At 41.8% G+C, this 25,693-nt stretch overlaps 1 protein-coding gene across 6 annotated transcripts in view; it reads left to right on the top strand.

Annotated features, from left to right (window-relative positions):
- Positions 1–25,693, top strand: part of ATOSA (atos homolog A) — a 48,537-nt gene that overhangs the window by 9,809 nt on the left and 13,035 nt on the right. Inside the window, exons 1-5 of one of the 6 annotated variants that reach the window (XM_077185628.1) lie at positions 3,351–3,443; positions 21,615–21,799; positions 22,632–22,834; positions 23,269–23,394; positions 23,660–25,508. In XM_077185628.1, coding sequence (XP_077041743.1) covers positions 3,371–3,443; positions 21,615–21,799; positions 22,632–22,834; positions 23,269–23,394; positions 23,660–25,508 — 2,436 coding nt within the window. In that variant the 5' untranslated portion in view covers positions 3,351–3,370. Of the gene's footprint in view, positions 1–3,350; positions 3,444–9,418; positions 9,610–21,614; positions 21,800–22,631; positions 22,835–23,268; positions 23,395–23,659; positions 25,509–25,693 lie in introns of those variants that run through there. The other 5 variants (XM_077185631.1, XR_013184176.1, XM_077185629.1 and 2 more) reach the window with 5 other exon arrangements.

Here is a 25,693-nt window from a genome sequence, read left to right as displayed (position 1 = left end):
TAAGTAAGGGGAAAACTATACACAGAGTGTGAGTGGTGTGTCTAACCATCTCTTTAACATGCACTGCAAGCATCAAGAACTGACCTCAGCTTTGTTCTGAGGAATTGAGCATCTGTACTGGGAAAAAGGGAATAAAGCAGTCTACATGAGAGCACTTGGTGGTTTTGTGTTCTGCAAATTAGTAACTCAATCCAGAATGTTTGTTTCAAGGAAGGGATGTGTTAGTAGAAGTGTATTTTTATTTTTAGCTTGTCTCCATGACTAGGCTGTGTAAACATAAGGTGCTATGGAGTCACTTAGGCTTTGCTCCTTAGGGGTCACATGCACACCTTGCTTTTCCTGCACAAGGGAGGGCTGGCACCTGAATTAGAGTGTTTTTCTGAACTGGCTCATTACTAGACAACCTGTGCTTTGGCATGGTCCTTCAAAGGTTGAAGTTGAGTGTTTTTTATAATGTAGGGATGATGCCAATTATGTCTATTGGCAAGTGCTTCTGAATTGATGTGTAATTCACTTGATACTGAGATGAACCATGCTTGGCTCTGATTTCCTGCTTTATGGAATGTGTAGGGCTGCTTACTCCCAAAGTGTTGGGTTAAAATCCACAGTTATGAAGACCTCACCTTTTTCATTTTTAGAAGTGTTATTTTATTTGTGGCAGAAGGTGGGTTAAAATACAGTCTGGTTATCTTGATTATTGCCTGTCATTTTGCAGAGTGTTAGAACAGTGAGCATGGTAATAGTATTTGAAGTGCACGGACTTTATGATGGTGAAGTATGCAGCCTAGGATAAAGTCCTCTGTGCTACCATATTCTCATGTAAAGGATCTTGTGCCTCTGGAATTTGTGGGAGCATGAGAGATCCAATAAATGAGTAATGTCCTTCAAGGTAGGTTTTGTTTTGGTAGAATATCTAATATTGCAGTTTATAAATTTAGCATGTTATTTGGCTGGACACATTCACTTCTGGGGTGTTCATCCACAAACAGGCACAGAGCTCAGCTCAGTGTACCTACAGCTGGTTTAGGACTGTAACCTTAAAAACTGGAGTGTCAACAAACTGCCCTGCTTTTACTGTACTTGGAGAATATCTGGTGTGAAAAGGATCTTTGTGGTTGCACTGCAGTAGTGCAGTGTGGGGAGACTGTTGAGGAGCAGTATGCTGGGTAGGCATGCCCATCAGCTAGAGACAGCTGCTCATCACTAAAAAATTGTTAGCTGGCCTGTAAAAACAGCTGGTGACTCCCAAATGCTGTCTCTGCTGGCCTCTGTGGGAATTGACTCAGGTCAATTCTGCTCCTGCCTCTTGTTAGCAAAACTAAACATACCATGTTTACTAATGTGATAAATATTCCTCTTACCCCTCCCGTTCCTCCTGTAGATACTGAATAGCTGTTTTATAGAAAATCATCTGAGTACTTTTCTCAAATGCTAGGTAGTCGCTTGATTAAGAAAACCTGAAATTGCTTTTTCAGACTGTGTGAACGACGGTTGTTTTTGTAGAAGTAAATGTTCCATGAAGGAAAAATACTTGGAAAGCAGACAGGTAAAATAAAATATACAGGAAGCTTGAATGTCAGTGACTAATGAAATGGTATTTTTTTGCATCTTAACTCTCTGTAAGGCACTATCTGTATGTGAGATCTTTAAATGGGCCAACTAAGAGGTATCTGACCTTCCTCAGATAAAATGTCTACTTAAAAATTTTGTATAGATTGTGATTTCTTGCAACCACAGCTAAATTATACTGGTATGTAAACTGTGAGTGGGGAAAAGTAATTTTGCGAAGTGGCATGTTTTCCATGCTCTTGAATGGGTTAGTGAGTGGTACTGGGTTTTGAAGGTGGTTGTGTAGTCTAGTTTGATCTGGACTTTTCATAGTTTCATGGTAGCTAATTACAGAACAAGGGTTTTAGTCTTGCTTTGTGATGTGGTTAGGCTGGGAGTGAGATAGGTTTTTTGCACTGATTATGTTAATATGGTACTGTCATCTGACTTTAATACTTGTAAATACGTCAGAGCTGGATGAAATTGTTTAACGTAGCCAGTACATTGTTTAGACTATATCTAAAATAGCACATGTTGTTTTGAGACTACCCTCTTGAAACAACCTCAAATTAGTCCTCAGAAGTGCCCATTACAAACACTGAAGTAAGAGCTGCAGTAGTGCAAGGAGAGCTGGATCCTGCTCGCGTTGTGTGCTCGGGGAGGGTCACAGGAGTGAGGCGGCCGAGCCGCTCCCGACTGGGCTGAGCAGTGGAAAAAGAGCGGTGGGAACTTGGCTGGTGCTGCCTGGCAGGAGGACGGGCCGGCGGCTTTTTCCGCTCCAGATGTAAATATTCATCACCTCACAGCCCGCAGCTGGGGCTGGCTCTGCGGAGCGGTGCTGTGCGGGGACATTGCGTGTGCGGTGCCAGTGCACACACACACACACAGCGGCTGCTGCGGGGAGAGCAGTGCCAGCGCACACATACACACACACACACAGCGGCTGCTGCTGCGGGGAGAGCAGTGCCAGCGCACAGACACACACACACAGCGGCTGCTGCTGCGGGGAGAGCAGTGCCAGTGCACAGACACACACACACACAGCGGCTGCTGCGGGGAGCGCGGTGCCAGCGCACAGACACACACACACAGCGGCTGCTGCTGCGGGGAGAGCAGTGCCAGCGCACAGACACACACACACACACTGCTGCTGCTGCGGGGAGAGCAGTGCCAGTGCACAGACACACACACACACAGCGGCTGCTGCGGGGAGCGCGGTGCCAGCGCACAGACACACACACACAGCGGCTGCTGCTGCGGGGAGAGCAGTGCCAGCGCACACACACACACACACAGCGGCTGCTGCTGCGGGGAGAGCAGTGCCAGCGCACAGACACACACACACACACACAGCGGCTGCTGCTGCGGGGAGAGCAGTGCCAGCGCACAGACACACACACACACACAGCGGCTGCTGCTGCGGGGAGAGCAGTGCCAGCGCACACACACACACACACAGCGGCTGCTGCGGGGAGAGCAGTGCCAGCGCACAGACACACACACACACACAGCGGCTGCTGCTGCGGGGAGAGCAGTGCCAGCGCACAGACACACACACACAGCGGCTGCTGCGGGCAGCGCGGTGCCAGCGCGCCCGGGCAGGGGAGCGGCTCCTGGGCATCCCCTCCGCGGGTCCGGCACCGCCGTCCTCCCCGCGGCCCCGGTGGTTTGCGTGCGGCGGGCCCGCCCCGCTCACCTGGCCCGGGCGGGCGGGCGCGGGGGCCGGGCCGGGCCGTGCCGAGGGGCCGGCGCTCGGCCGCGGGGCCAATCGGCGGCCGGCCCTGTTGCTATGCGCGCCCCTACTCTGCCTCCTTTGTGGAGGATGCCCTGGGCACCCAGCCGCCCGCGCCGGCGCTGCGGGGCTCGCTGCGGGAGCGCCGGGCCGAGCGGAGAAGGTGTGTACGGCAGCGAGCCCCGCGCCTCGGGACGGCCCGGCACGGCTCGGCACGGCCCGGGGTGCCGGGGAGGGGGCCGGGCGGAGCGGCGGGGGGAGGCTGGAAGGCCGGTGGCACCGGCCCGGACAGGCTTCAAGGCGTGAAACAAGTTCAAGCTGTGTAACTCAGGGTAGTCGGCAGCTGTTGGCGGTGTTTGTCTGAGAAAGGTGATTCGAAACCCACCTATACCGAAGCGTAGGAAAGTTTGCCTCTCCGGCTGAGTCTGTAAACAGTTCCTTTAGAAACCCAAACCAGACATTCTTCCTTTCCTTCCGTGTACTGAGCCTATGAAAGGCTGAATTTCTCTGAGTTGGGGGTTGGCTTTTCGTTTTCCTTTTCTAACGTTCCCTTAAAGGAAAGTAATGGACAGCCTAAAAATTAACTCGGTTAATTCATTAGCTTGTTAGGGCAAGAGTATTAAATGTCCTGGAACAGGAGGGGAGGATTTTTAAGCCTTAAAAGTGAGACGCTAGTTAAGTGTCAGATGTGCTAACAGTTGTAGTTAGTGTAGCCATATGTAACTGTTTGACTCCTCATTGTTATGAGAAAAAAACCAACCTCTTCCCCCTCCCAAAAACACCCTGAAGCTTAACTGAGTTTCTTCTGTGCCTTGTTATGTAGGTCAAGTTTCTCTCTCCTCTTTTTTTTTCCCTCCAGCAGGAGGAAACTATTACAGTATTTTGATTTCTGCTAGAAACAATGCATGAAACATTATTAGCCCTTTGCCACTACTTGTTTGTCTTGGGGCAAATGAAGCTGATGCAAATATGTCAGCTTTGGGGGCAATACAAATATGTATTTTTAATTAGCATCGTACTGGTTGTTCAACTATATGGTATAAAAAGCTAATTAATGTTATACTGAACTCAGTGCAGAATTGAGGATTATCTATTGCTTTTTATACAAACTTGTTATCTAAAAATGTGAATGTTGCTCTGACCAAGTACTTGCATATATATTTATACATATATATATATATTCATCCTGTATCTAGAGCTTGTTGATATTCCTCTGAAAAGTGCAAGAGCTCTAATTTAAGTGAGCTTGCTGACATTGAATGACCCCCTCGTGGCACGGGAGGAGGAATGATTCCACTAGTGCACTCTTGTTTTTTTGTGTGGGAATATTGGCTTTGAATCACTGAAGCACTGCTTTGTAAAGTAGTAAGGAATTTTTGAGAGGACAAAGTGAAATTTCATAATTACATAGATTAAATTTTAAATATGTGACTCTGCCATTTTGCTATGTGGAAAATTGCCATATTATTAGGGAAGAGGGAGGCAAACTAGATTCTTGGCTGAAATTCTGTTAAGCCTTTCAGTTTTGACCCTATGTAATGTTTTATTATTTGGAGTACCAGAAAACTATTACAGCTTAATAACATGACTTACAGCATAGAAACTTGTAAATAGCTGAATTGTGCTGTGTGACACAGTTCAATTCTAAAACTATCAAAAATGTTCTTTTGTTTTATGCATTCAAAATTCCATAGTAGCCTCTGGTGTCCATTTTAAAGTGTAGTCTTTTACACAGCTTGAGAGTTGTAATATCCTCATTTATCCTCCCAAATAAAATTTAAAAACAATTTTATGGGCCTGGCCACTCTCCCAGAATTTTTTTTAGATGGGAAGCATATATTGTCTCTTTTGTAACTTTTTTACTTTTGCAGGTTACTGTTTAACCACTTAAGGGCAGGCGTTGTAGGTGAAGGTTAATAGCATTGGAAAAATGAACCGAGGAGCTTCATGGTGCTCCACCATCATCAGTTTCATCTCTCAGAGCTCCTTGCATTTCTCAGGAAGAAGTGCAGTCTGTGCCTTTGGTCTGCTAGCCTTATGCCTCTCCCTCCACCCCACCCTCTCAATAATTGGGGCTGCAAATACTGAAGCCTACTGAAGCTGAAGGTAGCCTTACTAGCTAGGAGGAGGATTTTGGGTGGTCAGACGTGTTCTGACAAAGTTCCACAAGATAAATTACCCACCACTTAGATGGCAATGAATGGTTTGTAACATCAAAGTTTTGGGAGATCAAGTAGCACAAAGAGAAGATGAATACAAAAAAGAAGCTGCAGTAGAAGAGGTCAGATGTTATGAAAATAGTTTGCTCTGGGCTTTTTGTTTTGTCTTTTTCTGTATTTCAGATAAAATAATGGAATTCTTAATCTGCATTCCTCACCTGAGGACACTTCCTAACAAGTCCTGTGCTTTTTCTCCTGTGTGCTTTTTTAATTACCCTGATATTTAGTTCTGTTCTAGCAGCAGAGCTGCAGAAGTTTTCAGCTTGTAGGTGTGATTTCTAACTGTCATGATGTTGTAATAAAGTTATAGGAATATCAGCTCCTACTTAACCTGCATACTATAATGTTTAATGTCTTGTCCATTAAAATAAAATTATTGAATTCTTGAGTGTTTCTATCTCTTCTCCCTGTTAATGTTCTTTACAAGCTTTATTATTACCAGTGCATTTGCACTCTTAGGCTTGTTTCTCATTTTCTTGTTTTTCAGTTACTTTGGGGAGAAAAAATTGCAGCTCAGTGGCATTAGTAGGTGCCTTGCATGTAGGCAGAAAATGTGCTTAATAGTTCTTCCCCAGGACTGTATTTATCTTGAGCTTAGTTATGCCATCAGTGTTCACATTCTTGTTGGAGTTGAAGCAAGCCTCTCAAGTTGATATGGTCTGATAGTCGAAAGCTGCCCTGGATGTATTTCTCCAAGCCTTCACATGTGAAGTCAAAAATATCTGTAATGGAGAATTTTCCTGAACATGCTAAGAGGAAAATCTTTTCAGGCACTTCTAGACTGTTCAGTTGCATCATTCTCTTTTGAGCCAGAAGTAATGACACTGGGTTCTTGTTCTGGATCTCTAAACCTTTGTATTATATCAGATCTATCCTATGCATGTGTGGTTGTATCTACCCAATCTCTCTTTTTTTTTAGTCTGAGAAGGCATCTCAGCCTGTGCTGTCTCTGAGCCATGTTCTGCTGCTCTGAAATTATTTGTGCATATAACAGGCTGCTGGTCTGCTTGTCATCATGAAAGACAGACCAGCCTGGAAAATAGTCTTGTTATTGGGATGTGTGACTTAGTCTTCTGATGCCCTGCAACTCTCTGTATTCCACATAAGTATTTTTCAAAATTTTCTTCCACTTTATAATTTTGGAGGATCTGAGCTGTACCTGTGAACAGAGTGCTCTTAGCATATGTTAGGGTGTTAAATGACTGAAACAAGGACTTCCTGCTTTCTGCTGAAGGCCTCTTCCTTGCCCCTAATAGTACTGGGTTTTAGGTTTTTTGGGTATTTTTGGGGGTTTTTTGGTGGGTTTTTTTTGTGTGTGTTTTTTTATGAAGTAGTTTTAGGAACAGTGAGATGCATTGTTCCCTTTTGTCACTGTACAGCCTCCCACTTTCTTCTTGAGGGTGTGATGAGTGAGGAGCAACAAGACTGGCCTGCTTTCCTAGAATGAGACTCAGAGTATTTTTCTTTAGGTTATGCAGATTTAAATGAAGATAGCAGAGTAAAGATAAGGTAAAATGCTTTTAACTCCAAAATTCTATGCTTGGAAATGAAGAACTAAGTTTTGTTTTCTTCATGTATGCAGCAAGTAGACAAATATATTTCAGATTCTCTCAGAGGGTGAAAGACAGTATTTACTTGTTAGCAACACATGGTTGAATCAATGCTATTCATCCTCTGAAATAAAACTACAAAACTTTTCTTTTGAAATATCAAGAAGCTGGGATAAAGAAGATTGAGGGATGCTATGGAACTTGGGGAAGATATTGTATAGTGGAGTGTACTTAAATGGAGGGATATAGCCTCTCTTGGAGTTCAGCCACATCATCTACTGTCTGTTGAAATTCTTTTCAAATTGCTGTCTAACAATAAAGCTGCTGCTTCTAGAGGGTGGTGTCTGCATAAGTGTTTGCTTTTTCCTTGGTGAGAAAGGAGAATATTGGCCAACTTGAAGTAATGGTGGTCATCCTACCTGAAAGATAACTGAGCCCTCAGATGAATTTCCCTTAATTAGGAGATTTTCAAAAGGGCTGAAGGTGGGGAGACTTAAATAGCAAGTACCAATGCTAACAAGCAAGACTGTTGTTAAATAGTTAATAACAGATGGCTGAACTTCTGATGCAAATGATGAGACAGAACAAGAGAAGTTCTCTACATCCTGACCCAGCAACTCCTCACTACTGCCATGGCAACTAACACGTTTTACTCTCCAGTTTTAGCAAAGTTTATGAAACTCAAGATAACTTGTTGGTTTTATGACTTTAAAACAAATTTTAAAAGGCAAAGCAAACCAGCTGGAGAAGGAGAAAAGGTAAACGAAGAAAAAGTGGATATGAATTCCTAGAGGCCTTGTGTATTGGAGTTCCTATAACATCTTTCCAAAAGATGTCTGAAGTACTGTATACTTTAAAATGCCTGGCAGTTAAAACATCAGTTTAAATGCAGAGTTTATAATCTGAGCAGATCTCTCCGAATCCTTTCCATTTAACTAAACGTGAAAATTGCCTCATGCAACTTAAATGGCATCAGAAAGGGGAAAGGGAGCAGGAGGTGGGAAGCTCTCTGCATTTGACCTGGGCGTGGCAGAGGTGAGGAGGAGCCTGTGGTGGGGTGGATGTGACTCTGACTCCCACGGGCCTTGGGCTGTGTGAGCAGGATGCTTGAAGTGCCCCAAGTGCTCTCTTACTTTTATCGTGAGGTTACTCTATGGGTGCTGTACCTACTGTAGTTAAATTCAAACCACAAGTGTCAATATCTCTTTTTAGGGTGAGGCATCTGGAGGATTGTTGTTATAGACGAAGCTTCATGGCACTGAAAGTACTGGAGGGTGGGGTTTCATTTGGGAAGTCATGAACAAGAGCTGTGTATATAACTGAGTCCAGGTCACTTCTCATACAGCAGGAACAACTTGTCTCTTTTATCAGTGCTGTTAAGAACATGTAGATTCCTCAGCTTTTGCTGTGTTTGAGAGGTACATCTATGCTTGTGGGTCTTGACTACAGCAGTGGCTTCTTTGCAGAGTGAAGGAAGTACTTCATGTAGTTGTGTACCAAGCCTCTGTATTCTCAGCATGTGTTTGCTCACTGTTTTGTGTTGCTGTGTCAGATGGATCAAGGACTTCTTCATCCTCCAGGTGTGTAACTCAGTCATAAGAGGACTTAAAGAGAAGGGAAGCAAATTCATGGAGTTATTTGTTATCTGTGATACAAATTAAGACTCCCACTTGGGTATCTGTGCTTTACTGGGTACTATACAAGCATGGAACAAAAGACTGTCCTCACCTCAGACCTTATGCAAGTATCAAACGCTAAATCAATGGCTTCCAACAGAGGGCTGTGTGGAGACAAAGGGATAATACTGATGGAGACAGATAAACTGTGCTCCCACAGGCTAACAAGCCTTTATCACCGTAATGGAGAAGCTGCAAAGCAGAGTCATTTTAATCAAGAGTGTAGAACAACACAGGGGGAGTGAGGACTGGTGATTAAAGTAATCACAGGCCAGTTTACTGCAGTAGTGAGTGGGTGACAACAGGAATGCTGGTAAGCCATGGAGGATCTTGAAAGGAGAAGAAAAAAAGGGTAATTTTCTTGTTATGAAAGATGATGTTTTAAGAGACAAAGAACAGGAAAATACGGTTTCCTGTTAGGCACCGACCAGAGGTACCTTACAAGGCTGGGTGGTGGTGAGGCACAACCTCGTCTGTGCCTTTTTCACACAGATTCCACGAGCAATCCTGCGGGCAGTGCTGCCTCTTCCCTGGGCAGGCAGATAAGGCAGAGCCATCTGCTCGCTGCTGCCATTCACGGGGGCTGTGCCCAGCCCAGGTCCCCACTGGCAGGGCGTGCTTCCAGCTTGGACTGTGAGGAATTTATCTCTGAGGAAAATCTTTGGATTTCGGACAAGCATTTTTCCATACTCGAGAGGAAAACCAGCTCATGCTAAAAGCAATTCTCTGAATGCTGTTTCCTAGGGATTCAGCCCAGCAAGGAGGGTGTAGTGAATCCAGTTTGCATGTTTTTCTGGGGATAAAGAGGGCAGGTTGCTTGTTGTCTGGGTTCCCATGCCAGATTCTGATCCTTTCAGAACTTTCTTCAGCCACTAATTCAGATGGTAAGAATAAAATGTTCTGTGCTAAAAATCTCTCAGATGTGTTTTTTATTAGTTCTTGAAGATAAGTGATTGCAAAAAAACAGCTGTTTACAGTAATAGCCAATGTAATCAGATACTTCTAAATGGAAACTTTAAGTCTTTTTGACTACTATTCTGTGCTTGCTGTTTTCTTATCTCTTAGAAAAAATCCTCTTCCTCCAACAAAATTATACATTGTTGTCCCTTGATAATAACAAAATTTATTTTCTTTATTGATTTCTAGTAGAAAATCTCTGTATAATGGTTTTGCTAATGGGAGGGTTGACAAAATAAATTATGGGTATCAGGCACTTGGATTCTGGAATGTTTGTGAAGGGCTTTTGTTTTTTTTACCTCATGCTTAACTTGAGCATTCACAATAATTTATTAGATCTATTAAACCTGACAAGTGGGCAAATCCTTAATGTTGCCTGAACTGTGTTAATAGCTGAAGTGAAGCTTTTGGCCTATCTGAGCTGAATTCATCTTGGAGCAATTTTTCCTGAAAGAAAGTAACTTTGATATTTTCTGATTGAAGTTGCATTGGATATTTACTTTGGGCATTAATACTTTTTCTGCTGGTCCAAATCTCAGCTTTCTGGGCTTTTCCCCCTTCTGTTTACTTTCAATTAAATATACAGTTGTGAATTATCAAGGAGGAGCTAAAGTAAGGTTTTATTTGTTTGTCTGTCTTTGCTCATGTCAATTTGTTTTGCCCAGATACAAAAGAGGCTGGGGAGGGCCTTGAGCTTTGACTGGATAAAAACTGTTATTCTTCATGTGCTGCTCGTGTTCACTATTTTTAGTGTAGTGTTTTGTTTTTCCTAATAATTTATTACTCTGTCCCTTGACTCACGGGTCACCTGATTTCAGAGCACGTGAGCAGGCTTTGGATCCTTTCCTCTTGTATAAACTGATAGTTTATCTCGAGGAGCAGGATGCTGCTGCTGCTGGGGAGATTGGCCTGCAAGTGGCCTTGGAGGGGTGAGCCCTGTCCCTGTGATTCTCTGGAAAGAACGTTCCAAGAATCCTCAGTACAGGGTGTTACAAACACACGTGCAGCCAATGAGCTCCAGCCCAGGCTGGTGGGTGACTCCAGGTCAGCTCCGTGCAGGGACACTTTGCTGCTGTCCCCTCCCTGTGCAGGGACACTTTGCCTGCTGTCCCCTCCCCGTGCAGGGACACTTTGCCTGCTGTCCCCTCCATGCAGGGACACTTTGCCTGCTGTCCCCACCGTGCAGGGACACTTTGCCTGCTGTCCCCACCATGCAGGGACACTTTGCCTGCTGTCCCCTCCGTGCAGGGACACTTTGCTGCTGTCCCCACCATGCAGGGACACTTTGCTGCTGTCCCCACCGTGCAGGGACACTTTGCCTGCTGTCCCCACCATGCAGGGACACTTTGCCTGCTGCCCTCCCCGTGCAGGGACACTTTGCCTGCTGTCCCCTCCCTGTGCAGGGACACTTTGCTGCTGTCCCCTCTGTGCAGGGACACTTTGCCTGCTGCCCTCCCCATGCAGGGACACTTTGCTGCTGTCCCCTCTGTGCAGGGACACTTTGCCTGCTGTCCTCACTGTCCCTGCCTTGCTCCCTGCCAGCAGCAGCCTGAGCAAGCTCTTCCCCTTCAAGGCAGAATTGTTTTCAGCAGATACACGGTGAACACACCACTATTATCCCTGCTCCAGCAGTGTTAATTTTGGCACTTGGTGCGAGTGTCTTGCGTCTGGGATTGTCAGAAGCTTGTTTTGTTCTCCGAGGTGCCCGGTGGCTGGATGGTTCTGGCAGCCTTCAAAGCTGCAGTGCAAGCCTGGAAGGATGGTTGAATGAAGGGGAGAGGGAAAGCAGACACTTAAATTTTGTAAGCAAACAAGTATGCTGTTTGAAATTTCACTGTTCAAGTGAGCCCTGTTTTTAAAAAGGTACTTTCCAAGGTCTGGTGCTCTAGAGTTTCATTAGTCTGATTGTTGGTTTGTTTTTTTTTTTTTTAAATCTTAAGGTCAGTCTGATCTGTAACAAGATAAATGTACTCAGCTAGATCCTGTCAAGTCTTCAAATTGGGTGAAAGCAAGAGAAAGAAAAACTGCATACATCAAGCAATTCAGTACTTGCCCAGATGAAATACATCTAGACATGTACAATGACTATTTTGATGATTTGTATTGAACTACAAGTTCATTACTGCCCAAGCAGTTACAGATTTTTAATTCCTAGCCCATGAGGTCTTTTCAGCCCCATGGAAAACTGCACAGACTGTCATGTTCTCTAGAATTTAAAAATAACACCAATTAACCTTCATTTATCTGGATCAGGGCCATTGGCTGACCTAGGTAACAGTACTGGCATTCATTCATAACTTTATGGTTTTTACAGGTTCCTCTAAGACACAGGATATTTGAAATTGAGTGTTATCCATGCTTGAGGGAGAGGGGTTGCTTTTTCCATGGGTGCAGGGTTTATTGCTGCACTGGTGACTTGCCGATAGCACCTATTTTACACTCTTACCCAATTTGTAATGTAAGAACCAAAACCAAAACTTTTAAAATGTGCTACCTGTAAATAATCAAAATTCTTGCCCCTGAAGAAATCACATACTAACCACGCATGGGAGAGTTGTTTGTCTGGTTTTATTTTTTTAGTGGTCTTTTAATAGAATAGACTCACCAAAAATTGGACTAGGTGTTTTTTTTTAAAAAAAACATGTAGACTTCTGCCCACCCATGTCCCACAGTCTTCTCTGGTTTGTTTTTGTTTGAGGTTTTTGTAACCACAGTAAAGCTGAGAAATTGCAATATCTATTAAAAATAGATACTGATAGGTATCATTTGAGGAGATTTTCAGCATACAAGAGCTTTGTCAGTAGCATGGTTTTCAAAAACCATCAGTCAGGCCCGTTGGCACCTGATCACAGTGTGGAGATGAGTGTTTGAGTATTGGTTGTTGAAAGTTTTCTGAGTGTGTGGAAGGCTGAGTGTTTTGGTGCTTATGAAACCTCACTTGCCTTGGCAACAATATTGTGTGGAAGGCTGAATGCTCAGTGAAAGGTTTCCATAAAGTGTGATCCCATAAGTCAACATGGTACTTTTACCAGGGGCTTTCCCTGACTCCAGCAGCTGTGGCATGCCTGCTGATTCCACCCAAAAGTGAGTCAGAGCTCTCACTTTCCACTCTCTGGTTTATTTTCCAACAAGTCCAACTATGGTCTGAAGCAAAGGGCACATGATGTAACAGTTCTTTTCCTTGCAATGGTTTTAGGGAAGAAGAACTTGTGCCTGGTGGGTGTAAACCAGAGTGCACACACAGAGTGGAGATGGCTTTTCCCAGCGAGATTTTTGTGTTCCCATTGCGGTTTTGTCAGGCACTAAGTGACTCTTCTAAACAATTTGCTCAAAATCCTTTTAAAAGCTGAAACTACTTTTTATTTCTCCTCAGAAAAGAAGTGTTATTTTATCTATATGAATAGAAAAAGAAGCACAAGAACACTTGAAAGTATATTGCCAAAGTTTCTAAGTACAATACGTATTTAAGGTGATGAGATAAAACATGAAGTACCCCAAACAGAAAAATTTTTGGTGTTAATGGGGAAATTTTAGAAACCAATATATTTGGCAAGAATAACACTTCATTCCTGTAAATGCTGAGCCCAAAGATACTTGTGTCTTTTGTGAAGATACATTACAGAGGCATAAACTGAGTGTCACTTCAGCAAAAATCTGCTCAGCAAAAGGTGCAAACATCTAGTTTTTTTACGTGCAGCTCTCATAGGCACTGAAATACCTACTGCAGGACTTTTTAAAAGGTCTCTGTTGTTTTCCAGTAACATCTGGAAGTGATTTATTGTCACAAATTACTGCTTTCCATCTCTAAACCAATCTCTGTATAAAACAGTACAGAAGTGTGCAAGTAGTTGAATCTTTGTCAGGCTGGATTGTTAAACAAATTAAAATTGAAACTTATGTATGTCATCCTGTACTGTATTGTGTGTGGGGCCTGAAGTAAAATTTCTGGCACACGCTTTTATTTATGTACTATAAAAATGCTGTCACAGCTGGAATTTAATGCAGAGCTGCCATCAACCTGTTTAATGGGAAGGATGTCTTGGCCTGGGAGTTAGACTTCCCAATTCTCAATTGCAACTGTCACATGGATGATATGCCTTCAGGAAGAGGTGAGGATTAGCTAAATAGATGTGCTTTTTCATTGTTAACACACACTGGGTTTCATTTGAAAAGAAAGCAGCAGCTGTGGAGTCACTGCAGAATGATATTTACAGCTAAGGTGAAATAGAGTAAGCTGATGAAAGCCTTCAGTCCATGTGTCTTCAGCCATGTGGCTGCTGCTGAGCTCCTTCCTGAGTTAATGAGCAGCCATAATGAAGGTGGTCATCATTCCCATCTCCAAAGTTCCCTTGGCTGGGAAAGCCTTGATGAAATCATCAATACCAGTGAGGGAAGCGTGGAAACCAATTATGTACATAGAAATTTTGTATTGGAAAATTTGTGTTTTAGTGTAAAAAATGCTCAGTTATTTGCCAAGGAAACACCTGAGGAAGAGATTCTCACATACTCTGTAAACTGAAGTGTGCTGCTTTCTGTTCTAGGGTGACACATGGCTCCTTCAGCTCCCCAAACTGAGAATTTGGATGGATTTTGCATTGTGGTGCCAGTGCCTGTGAAGTTAGCCTAGGTCTGACCTCCACATTGCCCTTGCTACCCCCTGGGACTAGGGTGGAATTTAAAACAGAAATTTATCTCCAGGATAATTCTGCAAAGTTTCTATCAGCATATTTACCAGGGTAGTAAATCACTGCATTGGTGGTGAGTGAAGGCCAGATAGAAACCTTCTGTTCTCTTCCAGTTACAGCCAAGTGTCTATTCTATACTCAACACCACACACTAATTCTAAAACAGCTGTTTTCTCCTAATTATTTTCTTTTAGAAATGAACAGAAACAGCTGACAGAAATCCTTTTGTTTTGTTGGGATTTAAATTTTTGTTTTGTTCAGATAGGTGCCTTGTGTCATGCAGTTTGTTCTAACATTTGCTAGCTTAGGCAGAGCATCAGCTAAACAAGGCAAAAATGTAAAAAACCTAGAGATGAATTAATGGAAATTACTTGGGTCTGCTCCTTTTAAGCATTTTTGTTTCATTGTAGTATAACTTCAGCTTTTTTGTGTAGTCACATTTAATGTAATCACAATGTAGGAAATAGTAATATAAAGGAAAACAGAAATTGATGTGTTCTTAAGGGCATTTGCTGAGCCAAGTCCTCTTTGCTTTCAGGACCTGTCCAGTTGTAGCATGTTGGTACAAAGGAGCACCTTTAGTTTAGGGGTCAGCAAAAAGAAAATGTTCTCTTCCCACAACTGGCTTATTTTTAAACTGCTAACCATTGCAGCACTGATAATCTTACAGCTTTACACTCATATTTTAGTATTTATTTACCCATGTCAGGATAGAGTGGGGCAGTTGTATTTTACATTATACATGTTCTCTTGCAACTTTTGGTGAATTGACGTTTGAAATAAGCCTCAAAGTTGATGTTTTCAGGTATTGCTTTCCTTCTACTAAATCCCAATGTTGAAATTGTAATGATTGACCTACTTTACAATTTGTGGTTTCATTGTGGAGCAAAAAATGATTCAGCTGATACCATTTTTTCTTATTCCTTTTCTTTGTCCACTTAAGGGAATACAAATCCAGTTTCCCTGATCAAAATGCAAATATTGGATCTAGACTCTGGTTTAATGCCAAAAAATCAAAAGAAGCACATTAAACTGTTGTTGCTTAGATAAAAATAGAAGCTACAGTTGGACGGAGAGAAGTGACTCAGTAAGCAGCATGGTGATGGCAAAATAGGATGTCAGCCAAAACGCAGGAAGCAAGATGGGAACACCCAGATCAGTTTAACAGTCTACCTTTTACACTCCCAGAGAGCAGTTTCTGTGATGACTGCAAGAAACTTAAGCTTTAAATGGATTTAAATGGATTTTATGTCTGTACTTACTAAGCTGTTTGAACCTGAATAAGTTTTAGTAAAATGTGAATTGTACATTTTTTTTTTCCCCCAGCCCAGTTTTCAAACCAGTCTCTCTATTTACAGTAAAGCTGCCTCGAGATGAGCCCTGGGTGCTGTGAGAGGCATCCAGCAGGAACGTGCAGGAGATGAGCAGTGATACACACACAGCCAGGGAATTAATGCAGCACTGCACTCTGCTCTGCAGCTCATGGCACTGATTGATTCTTACTGCTCTGCAACTCTGCAATAACTTCATCAGCTCCACATAGCTCTATCTTAAGTTTTAAATAACCCCCCTAACTTACAAGATAGTGTGCTTTGGTTGTTTTTTCTGATTATAAACTGGCATAACAACACAGAGGCAGGTGAATTTCTTTCTGTTTTATGTGAAACTAAGTAGGACCAGAGCTTTTTGTTGCTTATACTGTTATTTTATTTGAATAGCAGGTATGCATCAGTTCTAATATAAATTCCTATGCTGCCATTTTCTGCCTACAGCTGAACTGCTTTGATACCCAGGTAGTGCTTCAGTTTGGCACCCTGGAAAAAGTAAGCAAACAGTAACAATAAGATGAATTATGGTGCTACTCTCCTCATGTTTTCACAATGACTGCCCCTGAGCTCAAAGATCTCGACCCATAAGAATGTAAGACAGTTGGCAATGTGTGTCAATCTGTATAGGATTCTTCCTAAATTAAGGTAACCAGTTCACTGTATTTGCTTGAGTTTAAAAAACTAATAGCTTGTTTCTTGAAAAAAGTAGGCCATCTCATAACTTTAACTCTTGATAGCTTAAATTATACCTAAACTCCTAATATTACAAAGCTTTTGAAGCGTGTGACTTCAGATATAATTATGGGTTTGTAATATGCAGACACAACATGACTGCTCATTTAGAGAATCTTGAATTTGGGGGATTCAAGGGCAACTTTCTTTTGAAGTGAAGCACAACGTGGAATTAGTTAACCAAAGCATCCGTAGGTGTTTCTAATTCCAGAAGAGAAGCTGTTAGTCAAAGGTTTACGTTGTGTTTCATTTCCTTTACAGTAGTTTCTTGAATCCCTGCCTTACTCTTAAAATGTGGAAGTACCTTTAACCTGTTTCTTGGAATAGCAAGATATAAAACTTTCTCAGAGTTGATTGATTTGCAGGAAGGGCTTTTGCTGTAATTTTTTCAATGCAGGGCACTGCCCTTGCTGGGAGGTGATGGGTTCTGAGTGCTGACAGTGCAGCCCCTTCTCCTCCAGTGTACCTGACTCCTGCCATGGGACCCTTGGACTGAAGTGTCTCCTTAGGGACTGCCTGTACTGAAAGCACAACAAAGAAATGCAAATATTTAAGCCATGCTTTTAGTCTTTGAGAAAGGAAGGAGAGGGGGCAGATGTGGGCAGCTGTGCCATGGTGCAGGGCAGGAGCAGGGCTTGATCAGCTGGGAATCCCAACAGGCTACACCATGCAGCCCATTTTTTGTTAAGTATTTTGCTTACTGGGTTTCAACTTTCTAAGTAAAATAGGAAAGTGATTACTTTTAATCAGGAGCCTTCAAAATCCATTATTAAAGATTTCCCAGGAAAGGTCTGGGCTGTTACGGAGCATATTCAAGGACAATTATTAGTTGTTTCATGGACTCTCAAAGGAAGTAGCCCTCAATCAGTAAAGGTCAGGATTAAAGGATACTCTCAGTTGAACTAAATTGTCTTTCTTTGAAGAAAGTCTCTTTGCAAAAATGAGCTCTTTTTCTGAGAAGAGGATGAGTTTGGTCGACAGTTGTGGTGAGCAGTGCAGTATGAGAGGTTCTAGGACAAGAAAATAAGCATGGACTAGGAGAGATTGTGATTGTATCACAGTCTGGTCATGATGGGAGGGTAGCACAGGGCAGGAGAGGCTCTGCTGGGGCCTTTTATTGCCTTGCTGTGCCCAGGCAGGACAGGGTGGCAGCTCCCAGATGCATCGTCTGGTGGCACCTGGAACACAATGGGTTACATGATACCAAATGTCTTTGTTTCCTGGCCTGAGCCTAGAAAACAGATTAAATGCTCTTCTAAAACATGTATTTCAGGAAAACATCTTCTGTAATTACTACAGAAAAAGCTGTGATAGGAAAGGGAAGGGAGTTGGTCTGCACAAGCGTGACCTAGTTGGGAAAGGAGTCAGCTAAGCATAACTCAATTAGCTGAAGTTTTCAGAGAGTCCTTGGGTTACAGTTAAGTGGATTTGTGAATCCCTACTACCACATAACTTACCTTAATTGGTGTTTCAGGATGTCAGCCAATTTCAGTTTGGGGGGGGGATTGTGGGTTCTTATTCTGTATTCCAGTGCTCATGCACCTGTGTGTAGTGGAGGTAGGAGGACAAGGATTTGAAGACTCTTTGACATTTCTGGTTAAATGGGCTTTTCTGTTTTTTGAGAAGCTGTAGAGAATCAGTCTTTGCTGGGGTTAATATGTGCAGGAGGCAAAGGAAAACAAAGTTCCAGTATTGTATATTCAGTTCTCCAGTATTGTATGCTTTGCTCTATGCACAGTAGCTTCAGTCTAAATTTAAATTTCTCTTTGTTCCTTCTAAAGTAGTCTGACACCTGCTGCTATCTCTTGTGCCCACCTGGTCAATAATCTTTAGTTATAATGTATTGGTTAGAGGGCTTAGTGCTTTATTACTGTAATTCTTATTTACTTGTGTCAGCTAACTGGATTTTTTGCTATTTTAAGGAGAATAAACCCCAGACAGTGCAGAGATGTATATTTTATGCTATATAATATACTTGGCATGTTGCAGTGCTAGAAATGAAGCAGAACAATAATCATAGTTGTATAGTCAGGTTATAGGATTGAGGCTATTCTATACACAATATATGATGTGTCCTTGGGCTGATTCATACACAAACCACACAGTTACAGCACACACACAGTAAGACTTTTTTTAACTAAACACTGAGTTTGCTGTTTCTATAAATGTCATTCTACCCTTGTCCTCAATTACATCAACTTGCATCATCTGTGTCTGTTGTATAGGAACAATTACAAAGCTTCTCAATGGTTATAGGGTTTTTTCTTTATAAAAACTCTTAGAAGTTGCTAAATGATATATAAATCTAGTGGAGCTAAAAAAAGATACTATGCCACATGAACTTTGTAGGAAAAATATATTTCTTGATACCTCTTGCTGTTTGTGCTTTAATTTTTTTTAAGTCCAGATCAAATAACTGGTTGATTCCCTTGCTGACATAATTTTAAAGTTCTGGCCCTGTCTTTATAATGCTGCAGCATTTCCTAGTTCAATACAGGCTTTTTAGTGATGCCATTTTTATTTTGAAACAACATGGTGTTTTTGTAACTGCAGCCAATACAACTATATAAATATGTCTCTTTAGCTAGTTGGGCCTTCTCTTCTATTTTTAAGGCAAGAAACTGGTTGCTTCTGAAATAATAAGTCCTATACAGAACCAGAGGCAGTATTTGTAAATTGAACTTGGAAGTGAGCTTTATCTGTTTACATAAATCAATATTGTGTATGTAGTCTGATTCTTGAGTGATGATTATTTCAGAATATGTACCTGGCTTTATTCACTAGATCTTGCTTAGTTGCTATTCACTGGATCTTTCATCTGAACATCTTAAACTCTTTATGCCTTGTAGTGACCTGTGACAGCTCTGTGAAGGCACTGAGCACTTTAGGTAGCCAATATAGGCTTTGGTATCAGAGGCTTTTTAATGCAAAAAAGAGGTGGGGTTTTTTTGCCTAAATCTTAACTGCTCAGCAGAAGCACTCAGGCCATAGGATTTGCCCATTAATTTGTGTCAATCCAAAAGATTTTGATAACATATGGGTTATCTTCTTTAAAAGAGAGCTAAATAATAGAAACTACTGCTTCATCTGGTAAGCTGCTAATGGTAATTGAAGGGCATGTCTGTTTTACTGGTACTTGCCACTTAAAATTCTCCAGTGTAAATTTTCAGGTATCACATTTTACTGTGCACATGCTGATCTTGATCAGACTCTCTTTACAGTTTTTCTTAAAAATCATACGTGTTTTTATGTATTTTAATTAAAAACAGTTCTTGCAGATTTTTGTTGGGTGAATTAGTTTTGTTTAGTCTGCTAAGCATGAGACAATTCTTGTTTAAATTAATTTCACTCCTGTTGAAGACTTTCTAGATTTTTGATGAACTTCTATGTCAGAGTATGCAAAATACTCCAGTAGTGATCCTTCATGCTGTGACTTTCTTGAAATTACCATGGGCTTTGGACATATAAAGATTAACTTAGCAGCAAGATAATGCTGCAATTATTTGTTTTGTCTGTTGTATATCCAAATCCTTTTCAGAGTCCTCCTAAATTCCATTTTCCTATTCCCAGGTATGACTTGCCTATTGTTTACCAGACTTCCAGCTGAAAAAAAAAGTGCAGGTGCCTAATTTTGTAGGTGACTCATATCACTACCTCAGAGGCTTGTCTTCTCTGTTATTTACCATTCCTTTAATCTTTCATGCACCCTTTATTAGATATTTTTTGCCATCCATCAGGTGAATGACCATTTTAACTTATGCCAGATGAATTAATGTATTGTTCAAATGCCATATGGGGTCCTCCAGGGTAATTCCTCTGTCCTCTGGCTCTTCTTCAGCAGTGGGCTGACTTCTCTTACTTACCTTGTGTAGATCCCTTTGAATAGTCTGTAAGCCCTGGGGTCCATAGTGTACAAGCCTGGGCTAGGCAAATATGAACATGCAAAAGCTAGTTGTACACACTTCATGATTTGCATATGCAGATAATTGCATGTTTAATTGGAGCTTTTGTTTCATGCATCCATTCTTGTGTGCATCTCTCAAGTCTGCCTGTGTAGTGTTTGCCAAATGCTCTGCTATGAGGGGACCAAGACAAAAAAGTCTTCTGAAAGGTATTTTATGCATGATAATTGAAACGTGAATAGAAATTAACTCTCTCCCTGTGGCAGTTTTGGTGGATGACATAGGACATTTAAGCTAAAATTGTGAAGATGTCAGGTGCTTTTGTTCCCCTAAAGCATCAAAATAAAGGTAAAGAACTGCTGGCAGCCCTGCCTCCACCCGCTTTTCTTTGCTGCTCTTAAAATAGACTTTGAAGGGAATGTATTTTAGCTTTCATGGAAAAGAGAGTTTTCTGTAACCTCTTCAGTAATTAAATAATTTTGAAACTTGAAGTGTTTTGAAGCAATGAGGGGAACGACATGATCTGGTTGTACTTAAATCTGTTTGAATGATGGGTGACATCCTCGTGATGAGGGAGGAGGAGGAGAAGGGTGCTCTATAATATAAACACCATAAAATGGTGCCTCTTAACTCTGCAGGAACTGAGTGTGCCAGGGCTCTTCATGAAGAGCAATGCCAGCTGCTGCTTTGTCTACAGAGACTTGTTGAGTTCTCATTCTTTGCACAAGTTTAGACTGACCGTGGTACAAAACAATGAATAGTCTGTATGTTTCTTCAGAACATTTCCTATGTGTTAGTGGTAACTAAAAATGGACCTCTGAAGTAAGCCTTGCTCTCAGCAGGAGGGACTTGCAATAAAAATCTTAAAGAACATTGTGTCCCACTTTTTCCATAATAGAAGTAAATATTTCTTCTTCTTCAATTTTTAATCTACTTTATGATATATTGTGGCTTCTTATTCCATCTGTCAGATGATAATAACAATGCCAAGTCATACTGTCATTAGACTTCTCCAACAAGAGCCCAGGAAACATTTTGTCTTTGGGAAAAGCTGTAGAAAAACAAAGTTCTTTGTTTGTGATGACAACATTATGAGATGAGGAAAGTTGTTTTGTGGTGCTGGAGTGGGGAGTGGTGGGTTTTATGGGGAATGCAGCCAGTCTGACACAAAGATCCATTTCCCATAGCTCACTCTCATTTCAAGCGTGAGTGAAACAAACTGCAGGGTCAGCCAACAGTTGTTATCCAGCAAATGTCATTAATTTTTGTCTTTTTGAAATGGCAGATACTTTGGATGAATACTTTGAGTATGAAGCTGAGGAGTTCCTGGTCTCCCTGGCCCTGCTGATCACGGAGGGCCGGACACCAGAGTACTCCATCAAGGGCAGGACAGAGGGCTTTCACTGCCCACCAGCACAGTCAAGTCAGCCACCCACAACTAAGCATGAATGCAGCGACAAACTGGCTCAGGTATGGTGCTGGCACCCATTTCATGTCACAAATCCTTGCTCCTGTGGTTAAAGTCAGCCAAGAACCCCACAGTGGATTCACAGTTCAGCATGAGTAACAATGGCTTTCTGGCAGTCCTTCATTTAAATGAGTATGTAATTTGGTATCCTGCTAATAATAGATCTGTCCCTAAAATGAGAGATCATTAAGCCTTTTATCCTTGAACATGAAGTTCTGCATGACTACCTGAATGCAGTGCCTGTTTGAATCTTTATTATGCAAATGACAAGCACTATACTTAGTATTCTTGGTCTGGGGTTTCTTTTGAGAAAATGTAGGCTGACTTGCCTAACTTTTTGCTTTTCCAGGTGTTCTGGAAAAGTTAGTGATCCAAAAATCACAAGCACATCAAATCTAGCCTATTTGGGAGTAAGGTTGGAGCATTCCATTTCTCAAGTAAAAATTCTTAAGTACTGTGGGAATTTAAGTTACATTCATGCAGAAGTTAGCCTGCTCCAAGACACAGAATTTATAAAGATACTGCTTGAGTCTGTCTACCCAAGAGGGTGCATTGTGGAGAGGTAACTACAAGGTAGCAAAGTGCAGTGGTTGGGGAAATGCATTTTTACAAGCTTTTTAAATTTCCTAAAGAAAGCTGCTCAAATGACAACTGTAAAGGAGGTGTTAATTATTTTTTCATTTAATAGCTCTGGAATCTTATTTCTAATTTGGTGGAACCAAACAGAATTTGACCCTTACCTTTCTCTAGTACTTTGGATTGTGCTTTTAAATTAGATGTAATCTAGCTAGTATTTTTATGGCTTATGTATATTGACATTTTGCTTTCCCTCAGTGTCGTCAGGCCAGGCGAACCAGATCTGAGGTTATGCTTCTGTGGAAGAACAATATTCCAATCATGGTAGAAGTGATGCTACTTCCAGACTGTTGCTATAGTGATGAAGGGCCCACCACAGAGGGGAATGATTTAAATGATCCTGCAATCAAACAAGATGCATTGCTGTTAGAAAGGTGGATTTTGGAGCCAGTTCCTCGACAGTAAGTTGGATATGAGGATTAGTTGATAATTGCAAGAATCTTGTCCTATTAAAGTCCTTAAAGTAATCAGTTAGTGGTTTTGAACTGGCTCTTTGCCAGGAGGACTGATCTAAGAAAACCACTGTTTGCTAGTGAAATCGAAGCATTGCAATTTTAGTCATCTTATACTCAAAATTTCTGCAGTGCACATTGTGCAGTGCAGAGTATGAAATGATCCTGGCTGCAAATAGTAACATGTAACATTTGTTATGTCAAATTTTTTCATGTGCATAAAAACAAATCAGGCTCTGGAATCTTCAAAATGTTTGAGGAACTTTTGCTTTGCATGATTTAGCTATATTTTATTTTCTGACCAAAGATCTGACAATGTTCTAGTTCTAATAGGTCTCTGAATATTCTTACCAACACTCATGTGTTTATCTTTAAATGGTTAGGAGTGGCGATCGATTTATTGAAGAGAAGACCCTTTTGCTGGCAGTTCGCTCCTTTGTTTTCTTCTCTCAGCTGAGCGCGTGGCTGAGTGTTTCACATGGTGCTGTTCCCCGAAACATCCTGTACAGGTATGCCTGCAATGGAAAAAAACTGGTTGCTGTTTGCAGGTTGCTGCAGCTTGTCTTAAAAGCATTCTTCTCTCCTGTTTCCTGCTTGCTTTTAGAAGGTGCCATATTGTTGGCCTGGTACTTTGGCAGTTCAATAGGATTTGTGTACTGTGCAAAGTACAGCAGTTGCTGATGTTTCTAGTGCTTTTTCTTAGATATTTGTTAGAAAGTAGATAAACACTTTTCATTTAGCTATTTTTGTAAATGCCCTTTGGTATTGTTTCAGGGTGAGCGCTGCAGATGTGGACTTGCAATGGACGTTCTCCCAGACACCCACTGAGCATGTCTTTCCTGTTCCTAATGTTTCTCACAATGTGGCCTTGAGGGTCAGCGTCCAGTCCCTGCCCAGGCAATCCAACTACCCAGTTTTGACCTGTAGTATTCACACCAACCTTAACTTTTATGAAAAGCAAATGCAAGAGCGGAAGTTCCATCAGCGCAGCGATCCCAGTGCTGCTCAGCAATGCAGCACTTCCAGTCCACTGCGTTTTCGTGGGAAGCAGACATGGACAATGACACCTGAAAGCCTACTTAATGGAAAAAAGATGCCTGAATTTGCCACATCTTTTAGAAATTTAAAACTTTATCCATCTACCGGACTTGGATCTGACTTTGGGGCGTCGCAGTCTAAAGTTCAGTGCTATAATGCCACAGCAGACAATAAGACACAGGCTCGTGAAACACCGGTCAGAACTTTTAAATCCTACTCTCTGGTGGATTCCCGTGTTTCAAACAGTCATTGCTCTCATCAGCCCACAGGAGAAACCAATCCTTTGATAGGCTCTTTACTTCAAGAGCGACAAGACGTCATTGCAAGGATCGCTCAGCACTTGATTCACTGTGATCCAGCTACTTCACCAGTTGTTGCTGGGCGTCCATTCACCACACATGAAAACATCTCAGCTACACCAAAAGCTTTTCGGAGCACTTTCGAAGAGGAAAACTTGCCAAGGAAAAGCAAGGAAAGCTCCCCTGTTCCTGCTGCCAACTTAGACAATGCAATACAGGAGGATGGTGATGAAGGCAAAGCTAGAGCAGTGCCAGAGGTCCCCCTGCTCGATGCCCGTGTTCCAGGGAGCCACTGTGGCCGTCCGTCGGCAGGGGAGGGTAACCCTCTGATTGATTCCCTGCTCCAGGAACGCCAGGAGGTGATAGCAAGGATTGCCCAGCACTTGATCCATTGTGATCCAGCTACTTCCCATGTTGCTGGACATCCATTCAAAGTGCATGAGGCTACTCCAGTCACGTCAAAAATTTTCCGAAGTACGTATGAAGATGAAAATTTGCTGAAGAAAGGCAAGGAACCGTCTTCTGTTTCTTCTGCTAAATCAAAATTTTCTTTGTTAGAAGACAGCAGTAAATCAGGGACAAAGACACCTGATACTCCTATCAGTCCTTCTAGGTTTGATGGAGAATTGAAGACTTCTCTAAAAGTTCAAGCAAGAAGAAAATTGGTTTTAGCAAAACCCAGTGAAGCTGTCCAAAATTCATTTCATCAGACTTCAAATAAAACTTCTCATGCATTTAGTAGTATTCACATATCATCATCATGTATTAAAGAAAACAAATCTGAAATTCCAGATAAATTGGAAATACATTCTGGTTATGCACAGAAAGACCAGATAACCAATAGAATTAAACAGGGTTCAAATCCCAGCAGCATTGATGAACAGATTTGCACAAATAAACTTAAAGAAAGAACAGTTGTTAGTGAGAACAATGGCACAGACAGTTGTAATAATATACAGATAGAAAAATGCAGAATACTTGAAGGTACAAAAAAAGCAACCGTGATCCCGGTGTCTGACTCTTTGCACAAAAATGAGCTCAAATGTTTAGACAGAGACTCCAAAAAACCAATTATTTATGAGCAAAATACACAACTTATTAGTATTGAAAATTATTTAAATAAAGACCATGATAGTTTCAAAACCAAAACCAAACAAGATAAAACAAAAACTGCACATGATGAGAATGAAGACCCAACAGGCCTTGATTTTCAAAGCACTTCTCAGAAGAAACCTGCAGAAGACACTGTGGTTAAGTGTGAGCGGCAGAAGAACCCAGATGTACAGGTAAGTACATTTGGGAACAGGCAGTAATTCCTCTAGCTGCCCTTTGTCACAGAGCTTGTACCCTCTGTCTGCTGGGGGCCAGCATGAAGAGGAGTTTCAGCCTGACCTTGCAGGTAGCAGTGTATTACCATTGTAGTCTTGGCCTGAAGTAACTCAGGAAGAATTTCTTCATGTAAAGGGTTAAG

The sequence above is a fragment of the Agelaius phoeniceus genome, chromosome 13 (assembly GCF_051311805.1).
Source record: "Agelaius phoeniceus isolate bAgePho1 chromosome 13, bAgePho1.hap1, whole genome shotgun sequence".
In the NCBI taxonomy this organism is placed as follows: domain Eukaryota; kingdom Metazoa; phylum Chordata; class Aves; order Passeriformes; family Icteridae; genus Agelaius; species Agelaius phoeniceus.
This window is presented reverse-complemented; position numbering and strand designations above follow the sequence as displayed.